The sequence below is a fragment of the Salvelinus alpinus genome, chromosome 8 (genome assembly GCF_045679555.1).
Source record: "Salvelinus alpinus chromosome 8, SLU_Salpinus.1, whole genome shotgun sequence".
Lineage (NCBI taxonomy): Eukaryota > Metazoa > Chordata > Actinopteri > Salmoniformes > Salmonidae > Salvelinus > Salvelinus alpinus.
In genome coordinates, this window is record NC_092093.1 from 52,690,134 (window position 1) to 52,705,041 (window position 14,908).

Here is a 14,908-nt window from a genome sequence, read left to right on the forward strand (position 1 = left end):
TACCACCACACCACCATCACACCATACCACCATACCACCATACCACCATCACACCATACCACCATACCACCATCACACCATACCACCATCACACCATACCACCATACCACCATCACACCATACCACCATACCACCATCACACCATACCACCACACCACCATACCACCATACCACCATACCACCATCACACCATACCACCATCACACCATACCACCATCACACCATACCACCATCACACCATACCACCATCACACCATACCACCATCATACCATACCACCATCACACCATCACACCATACCACCATACCACCATACCACCATCACACCATACCACCATCACACCATACCACCATCACACCATACCACCATACCACCATACCACCATCACACCATACCACCATCACACGCAGGAGAGAAGAGGAGGTGAGGACAGTAGGAGAGGAGGCGAGGAAGAGGAGAGGAGGTGAGGACAGTAGAAGGAGGAGAGAAGGTGAGGACAGTAGGAGAGGTGGAGAAGAGGTGACGACAGTAGGAGAAGAGGAGGAGAGGAGGTGAGGACAGGAGGAGAGGAGGAGAGGAGGTGAGGACAGGAGGAGAGGAGGACAGTTGGAGAGGAGGAGAGGAGGTGAGGACAGTTGGAGAGGAGGTGAGGACAGTAGGAGAGGAGGAGAGGACAGTAGGAGAGGAGGTGAGGACAGTAGGAGAGGAGGAGAGGACAGTAGGAGAGGAGGAGAGGACAGTAGGAGAGGAGGTGAGGACAGTAGAAGAGGAGGAGAGGAGGTGAGAACAGGAGGAGAGGGCAGTAGTAGAGGAGGTGAGGACAGTAGGAGAGGACAGTTGGAGAGAAGGTGAGGATAGTTGGAGAGGAGGAGAGGAGGTGAGGACAGGAGGAGAGGACAGTAGGAGAGGAGGTGAGGACAGTTGGGGAGGAGGTGAGGACAGTTGGAGAGGAGGAGAGGTGGGGACAGTTGGGGAGGAGGTGAGGACAGTTGGAGAGGAGGAGAGGAGGTGGGGACAGGAGGAGAGGACAGTAGGAGAGGAGGTGAGGACAGTTGGAGAGGAGGAGAGGACAGTAGGAGAGGAGGTGAGGACAGTAGGAGAGGAGGACAGTAGGAGAGGAGGAGAGGAGGAAAGGACAGTAGGAGAGGAGGTGAGGACAGTAGGAGAGGAGGACAGTAGGAGAGGAGGAGAGGACAGTAGGAGAGGAGAGAGGACAGTAGGAGAGGAGGAGAGAACAGTAGGAGAGGAGCAGAGGAGGTGAGTACAGGAGGAGAGGACAGTAGGAGAGGAGGTGAGGAGGTGAGGACAGGAGGAGAGGACGGTAGGAGAGGAGGTGAGGACAGTAGGAGAGGACAGTTGGAGAGGAGGTGAGGACAGGCGGAGAGGAGGTGAGGACAGTTGGAGAGGAGGTGAGGACCGTAGGAGAGGAGTTGAGGACAGTAGGAGAGGAGGACAGTAGGAGAGGAGGAGAGGACAGTAGAAGAGGAGAGAGGACAGTAGGAGAGGAGGAGAGAACAGTAGGAGAGGAGCAGAGGAGGTGAGGACAGGAGGAGAGGACAGTAGGAGAGGAGGTGAGGAGGTGAGGACAGGAGGAGAGGACGGTAGGAGAGGAGGTGAGGACAGTAGGAGAGGACAGTTGGAGAGGAGGTGAGGACAGGCGGAGAGGAGGTGAGGACAGTTGGAGAGGAGGTGAGGACCGTATGAGAGGAGTTGAGGACAGTAGGAGAGGAGGACAGTAGGAGAGGAGGAGAGGAGAGAGGACAGTAGGAGAGGAGGAGAGGAGAGAGGACAGTAGGAGAGGAGGAGGAGAGAGAGGACAGTAGGAGAGGAGGTGAGGACAGTAGGAGAGGAGGTGAGGACAGTAGGAGAGGAGGAGAGGAGAGAGGACAGTAGGGGAGGAGGAGAGGACAGTAGGAGAGGAGGTGAGGACAGTAGGAGAGGCGGACAGTAGGAGAGGAGGAGAGGAGGTGAGGACAGTAGGAGAGGAGGAGAGGACAGTAGGAGAGGAGGAGAGGACAGTAGGAGAGGAGGTGAGGACAGTAGGAGAGGCGGACAGTAGGAGAGGAGGAGAGGACAGTAGGAGAGGCGGACAGTAGGAGAGGAGGAGAGGAGGTGAGGACAGTAGGACAGTAGGAGAGGAGGTGAGGACAGTAAGACAGTAGGAGAGGAGGAGAGAAGATATTTAAGTGATGTAACGTGAACAAAGAGGTCTGAGCCATGAATAACTCCATCCCCCCTATCACTCACCACATCAGAGCAAAGCAGAACCTAAGAGCGGAGCTGGGAAGGGTACGGGTGTGTGTCTCTCTCTCTCTCTCTCTCTCTCTCTCTCTCTCTCTCTCTCTCTCTCTCTCTCTCTCTCTCTCTCTCTCTCTCTCTCTCTCTCTCTCTCTCTCTCTCTCTCTCTCTCTCTCTCTCTCTCTCTCTCTCTCTCTCTCTCTCTCTCTCTCTCTCTCTCTCTCTCTCTCTCTCTCTCTCTCTCTCGTGTGTGTGCGTGCATGTGTTCTCCTCCCTGCAGGTTTCCATTAGACGGACACTGACTGACTCTCTCTCTCTCTCTCTCTCTCTCTCTGTTCTAAATAAAGAACTGGAGTCATAATTACTACATTAATCTCATAAATAATATACATCTTCTGAGATGATGTGTTGACGGGTCTATAGTGGAATTATCTACCACACACAGAGATATATACACACACACACACACACACACCCTTTCTCTCACACACAAACAAACACACACCCTTTCTCACTCACACACACACACATCATCATCATCTCCCACACCAGATCCAACCTATTTCATGTGAGGCCATGAGTTACATATGAGTGAACTCCATGGCTTTGTACGTGATAAAAGCCCTAGCTGTGCCTCTGAGCTGTGAGCAGTGAGCTGTGAGCTGTGAGATGTTACAGTAGCTGTTAAAATTCAAATGAGCCATCCTTTGCCTTGATGACAGCTTTGCACACTTTTGGCATTCTCTCAACCAGCTTCACCTGGAATGCGTTTCCAACAGTCTTGAAGGAGTTCCCACATATGCTGAGCACTTCTTGGCTGCTTTTGCTTCACTCTGCAGTCCAACTCATCCCAAACCAACTTCTATGGGTTGAAGTCAGGTGATTGTGGAGGCCAGGTCATCTGATGCAGCACTCCATCACTTTCCTTCTTGGTCAAATAGCCCTTACACAGCCTGAGGTGTGTTGGGTCAATGCCATGTTGAAAAACAAATGATAGTCCCACTAAGTGCAAACCAGATGGGATGGCGTATCGCTGCAGAATGCTGTGGTAACCATGCTGGTTAAGTGTGCCTTGAATTCTAAATAAATCACAGACTTTTGTCACCAGCAAAGCACCCCGACACCATCACACCTCCTCCTCCATGCTTCACGGTAGGGAACCACACATGCGGAGATTGTCCGTTCACCTGCTCTGGTTTCTTTGCAGAAATTTGACCACGAAGGCCTGAATCATGCAGTCTCCTCTGAACGGTTGATGTTGAGATGTGTCTGTTACTTGAACTCTGTGAAGCATTTATTTGGGCTACAATTTCTGAGGCTGGTAACTCTAATGAACTTATTCTCTGCAGCAGAGGTAACTATGGGCCTTCCTTTCCTGTGGCGGTCCTCATGAGAGCCAGTTTCATCATAGTGCTTGATGGTTTTTGCGACTGCACTTGAAGAAACTTTAAAAGTTCTTGATATTTTTCGGATTGACTGACCTTCATGTCTTAAAGTAATGATGGATTGTCGTTTCTCTTTGCTTATTTGAGCTGTTCTTGCCATAATATGGACATGGTCTTTTACCAAATAGGGCTATCTTTTGTATATCACCCCTACCTTGTCACAACACAACTGATTAGCTCAAATGCATTAAGAAGGAAAGAAATTCCACAAATTAACTTTTAACAAGGCACACCTGTTGATTGAAATGCATTCCAGGCTATGGTATGCCCTACTGAAAACACCATGGAAACAGGAGAATTCAGCACAAGACAGTGGCTGCTATTCCATCACTGGCCACTAGAGGTCACAGTAACCTCATACACACAAGTCTCAAAGTTTATTCGCCACGTGCAGAGGATACAACAGGTGTTAAGCAGTAGAGTGAAGTTCTTACCTTGAGAGCTTTTTGGTAACAATGCAGTGATAATAATAATAATAATAATATTAACAATAATAATAATAATAATATAAGAAGAAGAAGAAGAAGAAAGAAAGAAAGAAAATAATCCTAAATCTAATAAAACATTTAAGTAAGAATAAAAACCTCACAAGAACTACGATGACAGTTAAAGAAACAAATTGTTGCAAATGTATTCAAATAAAAAAATTAAAAAATACCTAATTTGCCCTCAAAACAAACTCAATTCGTCAGGGCATGGACTCTACAAGGTGTCGAAAGCGTTCCACAGGGATGCACCTTAAATAAGACTGATAGACCTCTCTACCATCTCTGTTTCTCTCTATCTCTCTACTCTCCAGCACCAGTCTGGCAGGCCACTCAGTAAGAGTGATAGACCTCTCTACCATCTCTGTCTCTCTCCACTCTCCAGCACCAGTCTGGCAGGCCACTCAGTAAGACTGATAGACCTCTCTACCATCTCTGTCTCGCTGTATCTCTCTACTCTCCAGCGCCAGTCTGGCAGGCCACTCAGTAAGACTGATAGACCTCTCTGCCTCTCTACCATCTCTGTCTCTCTATCTCTCTACTCTCCAGCGCCAGTCTGGCAGGCCACTCAGTAAGACTGATAGACCTCTCTACCATCTCTGTCTCTCTGTCTCTCTTTCTGCCAGCCCAGGTCCAGTCTCAGTGGACTGTACCGGGCCAAACCCTTCAGTATATCAGGCCAAGCCTTCACACAGAATTACAAATAACCTCAGTGCATCATTCCCTCTGAATAACTGCATGGTCCAAGCACACCAAGAAATCTGTGAAGACGGCAAAATCTATTCCCTCTCAGGAGACTGAAACGATGTGGCCTGGGTCCTCAGATCCTCAAAAGGTTCTATAGCTGCATCCCAGTACATCACTGGGGCCAAGCTTCCTGCCATCCAGGACCTCTATACCAGGCGGTGTCAGAGGAAGGCCCTAAAAATTGTCAAAGACTCCAGCCACCCTAGTCATAGACTGTTCTCTCTGCTACCGCACGGCAAGCGGTACCGGAGCGCCAAGTCTAGGTCCAAAAGGCTTCTTAACAGCATCTATCCCCAAGCCATGAGACTCCTGAACATCTAGTCTGCACAATGGCAGAATACCTGACCACTGTGACTGACCCAAACTTAAGGAAAGCTTTGACTATGTACAGACTCAGTGAGCAAAGCCTTGCTATTGAGAGAGGCCGCCGTAGGCAGACCTGGCTCTCAAGAGAAGACAGGCTATGTGCACACTGCCCACAAAATGAGGTGGAAACTGAGCTGCACTTCCTAACCTCCTGCCAAATGTATGACCATATTAGAGACATATATTTCCCTCAGATTACACAGACCCACAAAGAATTCGAAAACAAACCCGATTTTGATAAACTCCCATATCTACTGGGTGAAATACCACAGTGTGACATCACAGCAGCAAGATTTGTGACCTGTTGCCACAAGAAAAGGGCAACTAGTGAAGAACAAACACCATTGTAAATACAACCCATTTTTATATGTTAATTTATCTACCTCTGCTACTCGTACTACAACTAGTTGCACATTGCTAAAACACTGTACACAGCTGATAATATACCAAATGTCTTTATTTTTTTTAAACCTTTTTAGTGCAATATTTACTGTTAAATTCTAATACTTTTTAGTTGATGTTGCTACATTTGTTTATTTCACTTGTTTACCATGTCATTAAAGCCCCTTTTGAATTGAATTTTGAGAGAGCGAGAGAGAGAGAGAGAGAGGAAGAGAGAGAGAGGAAGAGAGAAAGAGGAAGAGAGAAAGAGGAAGAGAGAGAGAGAGAGAGAGAGAGAGAGAGAGAGAGAGAGAGAGAGAGAGAGAGAGAGAGAGAGAGAGAGAGAGAGAGAGAGAGAGAGAGAGAGAGAGAGAGAGGAAGAGAAAGAGAGAGAGGAAGAGAAAGAGAGAGAGGAAGAGAGAGAGGAAGAGAGAGAGGAAGAGAGAGAGAGAGAGAAAGAGAGAGAGGAAGAGAGAGGAAGAGAGAGAGAGAGAGAGAGAGAGGAAGAGGAAGAGAGAGAGGAAGAGAGAGAGGAAGAGAGAGAGAGAGAGAAAGAGAGAGAGGAAGAGAGAGGAAGAGAGAGAGAGAGAGAGGAAGAGGAAGAGAGAGAGGAAGAGAGAGAGGAAGAGAGAGAGGAAGAGAGAGAGGAAGAGAGAGAGAGTGTGTATGACTATCTAGTTACATGTATAATCCATGTTGTATTATCCATGTCAGCCGTAGTGAGGAAGCTCAATGACCCTCAGTAAAAATAGTAATTATTGTCACTGATGTGTTTTGACATTGGTATCTATGAATCAGTGAATCTGTATTGGGTGTGATTTGTTGTTGTAGTTGTTAGTATTATTGAACAGAAAGGAAGAAGACAGACCCAGCAGCTCCATGACGTCGTCGTCGTCCTCCATCTCCTCCTCGGTGAGTGAGGGGGCGGAGCTATGGGCGGAGTCAAAGGATTCTTGGGACAACATGGCCGCCAGGAGCCTCTTGTGGTGCTGCTGCTGCTGCTTCAACCCTTTACTCTTCCCACTGCAGAGACAGGACGGGGAGTGGTTACAACAGGAAGGGGAGTGGTTATAACAGGAAGGGGAGTGGTTACAACAGGAAGGGGAGTGGTTCAAACAGGAAGTGGAGTGGTTCAAACAGGAAGGGGAGTGGTTACAACAGGAAGGGGAGTGGTTACAACAGGAAGGGGAGTGGTTCAAACAGGAAGGGGAGTGGTTCAAACAGGAAGGGGAGTGGTTCAAACAGGAAGGGGAGTGGTTACAACAGGAAGGGGAATGGTTACACCAGGAAGGGGAGTGGTTACAACGGGAAGGGGAGTGGTTCAAACAGGAAGTGGAGTGGTTACAACAGGAAGGGGAGTGGTTCAAACAGGAAGGGGAGTGGTTCAAACCGGAAGGGGAGTGGTTCAAACAGGAAAGGGAGTGGCTCAAACAGGAAGTGGAGTGGCTCAAACAGGAAGGAGAGTGGTTCAAACAGGGAGGGTAGGGTTAAACTAAGAAGGGGATGAGTTAGATGGGACCTAGGTCAGGTTAGACGTTGGATAGGATATTATAACCACAGCCAAGAGTTTTTCATGGTACGTTTAGATGGCCAGGAAAAAGGGTGGCAGGTTGCCTAGCGGTTAGAGTGTTGCGCCAGTCAGTAACTGAACGGTTGTTCGTTTTGAATCCCAGAGCTGACAAGATGAAAAAACTGTCAATGTGCCCTTGATCACATTGTTATTATTATCATTGTCAATGTGCCCTTGATCACATTGTGAAACAGGTGAAACAGACTGGCACCAAGGCTGACAGAGAGAGAGAGAGAGAGAGAGAGGGAGAGAGAGAGAGAGAGAGGGAGAGAGAGGGGGGGAGAGAGAGAGGGAGAGAGAGAGACAGAGAGAGAGAGAGAGAGAGAGAGAGAGAGAGAGACAGAGAGAGACAGAGAGAGAGGGAGAGAGACAGAGAGAGACAGAGAGAGACAGAGAGAGAGACAGAGAGAGAGAGAGACAGAGAGAGACAGAGAGAGAGGGAGAGAGAGAGAGACAGAGAGAGAGACAGAGAGAGACACAGAGAGAGAGAGACAGAGAGAGAGAGAGAGACAGAGAGAGACACAGAGAGAGAGAGAGACAGAGAGAGAGGGAGAGAGAGAGACAGAGAGAGAGAGAGAAGTCATGCAGAGGAACAGCTCCTGACTTGTTATAACTTTTTGGTTGTTAAGAGCGAGATTGACACGATTCAATTAGCAAAAAATGTATAGGTAATCAAATTGTACAACTGAAGATCAACAAAGGAGGAAAAAATTGACAGAGAGTGAGTTAAAAGACCAATCTTCATCGTGGTAGCTAGCCAAATTCAAATCGGTCAGCTAGCTTACCGTCTAGCTCTAACTGTTTACTGGTGGTAACCATAGCAACATGGCCACTGAGGCAGCGCTAGCAGCGTTAGCAGCGACAGAAACTGAGAGACTTTCCACACTTTTTTTTGAATACCCAGCAGAAATCAAATCAGAGAAAGTAAGAATCAATTTTAAACACAGAATTCTGAGGGAGAACCCAGAAACTTTGTTTGCCGACTGCTCACAAAACAGGACTGTTACAAACCTGTTATTTTACACAGACCACACTACTGCCTGGCATACAGCTGTAACCAGGCATTTCAGCTATACCACGAAGAAAGGCATCTGCAAGGGAAGGCAAATCCATTTTTGAGGACAGCGATAAGGACCAGGAAAACAGGTTTCTGACGGTAAACATGTATCAGAACGGTACTGTCATGGTCCAGGGCAGTGAGGCTGCACTCAGCTCTGTTGTGCAGGACTTCCCCACCCTAACGAAGATAGCGGAAAGCAACAAAGACAAGGACAGCACCCCGACCTCTCCCCTCACCTCAGGCACCCCAACAGCAGGGCCATCCTCCCCCCTGCCTGCCTACAACCACCAGAGCCAAGACCACACTACCATCAGCCTGTTGAGAGACAGGCTGGCTGTGATAGAGGTATGGGTTACTGAGCTGAAGGAGCAGCCCCCCAGCTACACCACCACCAGCCCAGACACAGAGCTTCTACAGGACCAGATCAACCAGTGCAGGACCCAGCTGAAGAACTCTGTCCAGGAGCTGAGAGAGAGCCTTACCACAGCGCTGGAGGAGGTAAAGGCCACCATGAGGAGAGAGCTGGTGCAGGTAACCATCCTCATTGACTCATTGACTCAAATGGGAAGTTCCTCCAAGAAGATAAACTCTTCCCACAACACAAGGTGCGCAAAATATGGTGCCCAAAAACACAGGATGCACTCCACATCCTGTCCCAGCCTGACTTTGGCACACCAGGCCACATTATTATTCACACCGGCACCAACAACCTGCGAGAGGAGCAGGAGAGAGTAGGCAGCCTGGTCAACAGAGTAGCAGAGAGGGCCTCTGAGCAGTTCCCCAACTCCCACATCACCATCTCCACTCTGCTGCCCCGCAAAGACTTTCATCCCCGTACCATTCAGAAAGTCAACGCTGACATCACCAGAGGGTGTGGCCTACTCCCGAACGTGCACGTTGCTCACCACCCAACAATCACCCCAGAGCATCTGCACGACCACTCCCACCTGAGGAAGCAGACAGTAGGGATGTTTGCCAAGTCTCTAAAGGACGTGGCACTTGGTAGACAAACACCCCATGCAGCACTGGCCAGAGGACCACCCAGAGACCCCTACCAGACCACTGCACCACCAAGGAGCCCCAGGCCCCTTCAACGCCACACCAGACCCAGCGCACCCCACAGGCCCCACCCACCACCAGAGCATCACCACTTCCATCGGCTTAGCCAGACCGGACCGGGCCCAGCCTACTACCCCGCACCAGACCAGAGAGGAAGCCCCACGGCCCAGACCTGGCCCCCCTCCACTCCACAGGGCCCAACAGCAGGACCAGCGCAGCTACGCAGAGGTCGTCAGAGGACAGGAGAACCCTGTAGGATTAAGTGAGATTAAACAGCTCCTCCAATACATCTGCACTAAACACACACGGACGCACACACGGACGCACACACACACACACACACACACACACACACACACACACACACACACACACACACACACACACACACACACACACACACACACACACACACACACACACACACACACACACACACACACACACACACACACACACACACACACACACACCTATTGTACTAAAATGTACTTGTTCAATGAATAGGAATATTTATATATATAACAGAAAAAATGTTAGCTGTTATCCTGTTTATCTCGCTCTTAACAACTTAATAGTTAGTAGTTACTGTGTTTCTGACTGCTATTCTCTCTTTTGGAACATGAAATCGCTATCAGTTAGCATGTGGAACATTCAGGGCCTAAACTCATCAACCTTTGGACTGAAGAGTTTGGCACTGGAGTTCAACAAAAATCTTAAAGATGTTGACATCATCATTCTGCAGGAGACATGGTGTAAGGCTGACATTGTCACTCACTGTCCCACAGGTTACAGAGAGGTAATTGTGCCGTCACAAAAACACAGCTCTGTCAATAGAGGCAGAGACTCTGGAGGACTGATCATTTGGTACAAATCCGAACTACAACATCTAATTGATCCCCTCAAAATTGGCAAATATCACATTTGGTTAAAACTGAAAAAAGAATTGGTACTGACAGAAAAAGATGTGTTCCTTTGTGCAATTTATATCCCCCCCTCAGAATCCCCATATTACTCAGAGGAGATCTTCCCCACCCTTGAGGAAGAGACGTGCCATTTCCAGGCCCAGGGAAATGTGCTCATCTGTGGTGACACAAATGCGCGCACAGGAACACTACCTGATCTAACGAGCACACGAGGGGACAGCTTTATTACAGGCCATACTGTTTCTAACTGTCTTAATCTCCCCCATAGAAACAACAGTGACAGCACCGTCAACAAAAACGGAAGGGATCTGTTGCAGCTCTGTAGAAGCTTGGGTCTGTACTTTGTCAATGGTAGGTTCTCTTTGGGGAGATTCACCTACTGCTCACCTCTTGGCCACAGTACAGTAGACTATATGATCACAGACATTGACCTTTTCTCTCTCAGCTCATTCACTGTCAAGCCACTAACACCTCTGTCTGATCACAGCCAAATAACGTTGTTCCTCAAAAGAGCAGACATGGAAACAACCACACATTCACAGCCCAGTAAGCTGTACAACATCAGACATTCATACAGATGGGCCCAAAACAGCACAGAAGAATACCAGAAAGCAACCTGGAACCAAAATATCCAAACACTCTTAGATAACTTTCTGGATACCACATTCACTCACAGTAAAGAAGGCATCAATCTAGCAGTACAAAACATCAACTATATATTCAGGCAAACGGCAAAAGAAGCACAATTGAAATTGATAAAAAACAAAACAAAAAAGATCACAGATGACAACTGGTTTGATGCAGATTGTAAAATTATAAGGAAAAAAATTTGAACACTATCCAACCAAAAGCACAGAGACCCAAATAATGGTGAATTACGCCTTCATTACTGTGAGACTTTAAAACTCTATAAACGTACACTCAGAACCAAAAAAGCCCAGTACAACAGAAAGCAGCTGACGCTAATTGAGGAGTCCATAAACACAAACAACTTCTGGCAAAATTGGAAAAAAATAAAAAAATCTAAACAAGAGGAATTAGCGATACAAAATGGTGACATATGGACAACCCATTTTAAAACACTCTACAACACCGTTCAAATTGACACAAACACAGAACAACGCCAAATTCATGAGAAGTTGAATGGATTAGAAAAAGCTATAAAGGACAATCAAAATCCATTGGACTCCCCAATTACTGACCAGGAGCTCTATAAGAAACTTCAGGCTCTCAAATTTAAAAAGGCATGCGGACCTGATGGCATCCTAAATGAGATGCTCAAACTCACTAGTGCAAAATTTCAATTGGCTATATTAAAACTGTTTAATTTGATCCTGAGTGTAGGTTATTTCCCTGACATCTGGAATCAAGGACTCATAACCCCAATCTTTAAAAACGGAGACAAATTTGACCCTAACAATTACAGAGGCATTTGTGTGAACAGTAACCTGGGGAAGGTTTTCTGTAGTATTATAAATGTAAGAGTTCTAAACGTCCTTAATAAGCACAATGTCTTGAGTAAAAGCCAAATTGGATTTATACCAAAACATCGCACAACTGATCATATTTACACCCTACACACCCTGATAGATAAACATGTCCACCAAAATAATACCAAAATATACGCTTGCTTTATCGACTTCCAAAAAGCATTTGATTCTATTTGGCATACAGGACTGTTCTACAAAGTTATTGAAAGTGGTGTAGGGGGTAAAACATATGACATAATTAAATCAATGTATACTGGCAATACGTGCAGCATTAAAATTGGCAAGAAAAGAACAGAATTCTTTAACCAGGGGCGGGGCCTTGGTCAGGGTTGTAATCTGAGCCCTGCACTCTTCAATATTTACATCAACGAATTGGCCACTATTCTAGAAAAATCCTCAGCCCCTGGTGTTAGTCTCCACAATTCAGAGGTTAAATGCCTACTCTTCGCAGATGACCTATGCCTGCTGTCACCCACAGCACATGGCCTACAGCAGAGCCTGGACCTGCTAGAGCAGTACTGCCAGACCTGGGCCCTGGCAGTAAACCCCAAAAAGACTAAAATAATGATTTTCCAGAGAAGATCCAGATCTCAGGGAATTAGACCAAAGTTCTCAATTGGTACAAAATATATAGAGTACTGCACACACTACAATTACTTAGGTTTAAAAATAAGCTCAACTGGACACCTTAATGAGGCAGTGAATGAACTGAGAGAGAAAGCACGCAGGGCATTCTACGCCATTAAAAAGCAAATTCAAATTGAAATACCTATTAAAATGTGGCTAAAACTAATTGAATATATCATTGAACCAATTGCACTTTATGGCAGCGAGGTGTGGGGTCCACTTGCAAAACAAGATTTCATCAAATGGGACAAACATCCCATTGAAATCCTGCATGCAGAGTTCTGTAAGATTATCCTACATGTCCAGAGGAAAACTACAAACAATGCATGCAGGGCAGAATTAGGCAAATATCCACTAATAATAAAAACTCAAAAAAGAGCAATTAAGTTTTGGAAACATCTAAAATACAGTGACCCCCTCTCATATCATTACCAAGCCCTGCAATGCCAAGAGCTGAGCAAAGAAAAGAGTCCCCTCATCCAGCTGGTCCTGGGGCTGAGTTCACAAACCTGTTCTACTAACACACTGAAGCCTCAGGACCAGAACATCCAATCAATCAGGATAAACCAAATTACAACACAGTCAAAACAAAACTATATTGCTTATTGGGAAACACAAGCACAAACACAAAGCAAAATGCAGTGCTATCTGGCCCTAAATCGACAGTACACCGTGGCTAAATATTTGACCATGGTTACTGATCAAAACCTTAGAAAAACCTTGACAAAGTACAGGCTCAGTGAGCACAGCCTTGCCATTGAGAAGGGTAGACACAGGAAAACCTGGCTCCCTGTAGAGGAAAGACTGTGCAACCACTGCACAACAGCAGAACCCGAGACAGAGCTGCATTTCCTGACAAAATGTCAAAAATACAAAACAATTAGAGAGTGTCATTTCCCCAAATTTGAAACTCTTATTCAAGGTTTCAAAGACCTCTCTGATGAGGATAGGCTACCCGTCCTGTTGGGGGAGGACGCAGAGAGCTGTGGGTTGGCAGCGCACTACATTGCTGCCTGCCATAAGTTGAGGGACAGTGTCTGACAGACCAATCAACCTGCACATGTACTCTACTGTATGTTTATTGTTATTGTTCAATGTATGGTTATTTTGACACTTGGTTATTGTTGTTACTGTTGTCCCGTTGACAATTTTGATTCTCTTTTTTTATATTGTAAATAAGCTTTGGCAATATGTACACTGTTACGTCATGCCAATAAAGCAAATTGAATTGAATTGAATTGAATTGAGAGAGAGAGAGAGAGAGAGAGAGAGAGAGAGAGGGAGAGAGACAGAGTGCACGAGAGAGAGAGAGCACGTGAGGGGCCTAATCATAAGTACACTATATATACAAAATTATAAATTGGGTGGTTTGAGTCATGAATGCTGATTGACTGACAGCTGTGGTATATCAGACCATATACCACAAGTATGACAAAACATTGTTCCTGCTCTAATTACATTGGTAACCAGTTTATAATAGCAATAAGGCACCTCAGGAGCTTGTGGTATATGGCACATCCAGGCACTCCGCTTTGAGTGGTGCATAAGAACAGCACTTAGCCGTGGTATATTGGCCACATACCACACCCTCTCAGGCCTTATTAATTAAGTATGTGGACACCCCTTCAAATTAGTGGATTCGGCTATTTCAGCCACAGTGGTTGCGGACAGGTGAATAAAATTGAGCACACAGCCATGCAATCTCCATAGACAAACATTGTCAGTAGAATGGCCTTCCTGAAGAGCTCAGAGACATTCAACGTCGCACCGTCATAGGATGCCACCTTTCCAACAAGTCAGTTCGTCAAATTTCTGCCCCGATAGAGCTGCCCCGGTCAACTGTAAGTGCTGTTATTGTGAAGTGGAAATCTCTAGGAGCAACAACGTCTCAGCCGTGAAGTGGTAGGCCACACAAGCTCACAGAACGGGACCGCTGAGTGCTGAAGCACGTAGCGCATAAAAATCATCGTCTGTCCTCGGTTACAACGCTCACTGCCGAGTTCCAAACTGCCTCCGGAAGCAACGTCAGCACAATAACTGTTTTGTCGGGAGCTTCATGAAATGTGTTTCCAGGGCCGAGCAGCCTAAGATCAACAACGCGCAATGGCAAGCGTCGGCTGTAGTGTGTGTGTGTGTGTGTGTGTGTGTGTGTGTGTGTGTGTGTGTGTGTGTGTGTGTGTGTGTGTGTGTGTGTGTGTGTGTGTGTGTGTGTGTGTGTGTGTGTGTGTGTGTGTGTGTGTGTGTGTGTGTGTGTGTGTGTGTGTGTGTGTGTGTGTGTGTGCGTGCGTGCGTGCTTGCGTGCGTGTTATTATCAGGTTGCTGGATCGAATCCCCAAGCTGACAAGGTAAAAGTGAAAAAGCGGTACTAAATCTTTCACCTAAAGTCAAGAGGCTGGCTGGGCGCGTGGTGGGAGCATATGGAGAGAGAGACACAGAACCCTTCTCAAATCTTTTTGGCTCTATAACAAAGAACAAACTGAAAAAACATATACATGATCAAAATATAAACCATCC

At 46.7% G+C, this 14,908-nt stretch overlaps 1 protein-coding gene across 1 annotated transcript in view; it reads right to left on the reverse strand.

The window, feature by feature from the left end:
* Positions 1-14,908, reverse strand: part of LOC139583264 (uncharacterized protein C8orf34 homolog) — an 85,640-nt gene that overhangs the window by 18,976 nt on the left and 51,756 nt on the right. The window contains exons 7-8 of the mRNA XM_071414145.1: positions 10,027-10,048; positions 6,531-6,678 (exon numbers count right to left, since the gene is read on the reverse strand). Coding sequence (XP_071270246.1) covers positions 6,531-6,678; positions 10,027-10,048 — 170 coding nt within the window. The remainder of the gene's footprint in view (positions 1-6,530; positions 6,679-10,026; positions 10,049-14,908) is intronic.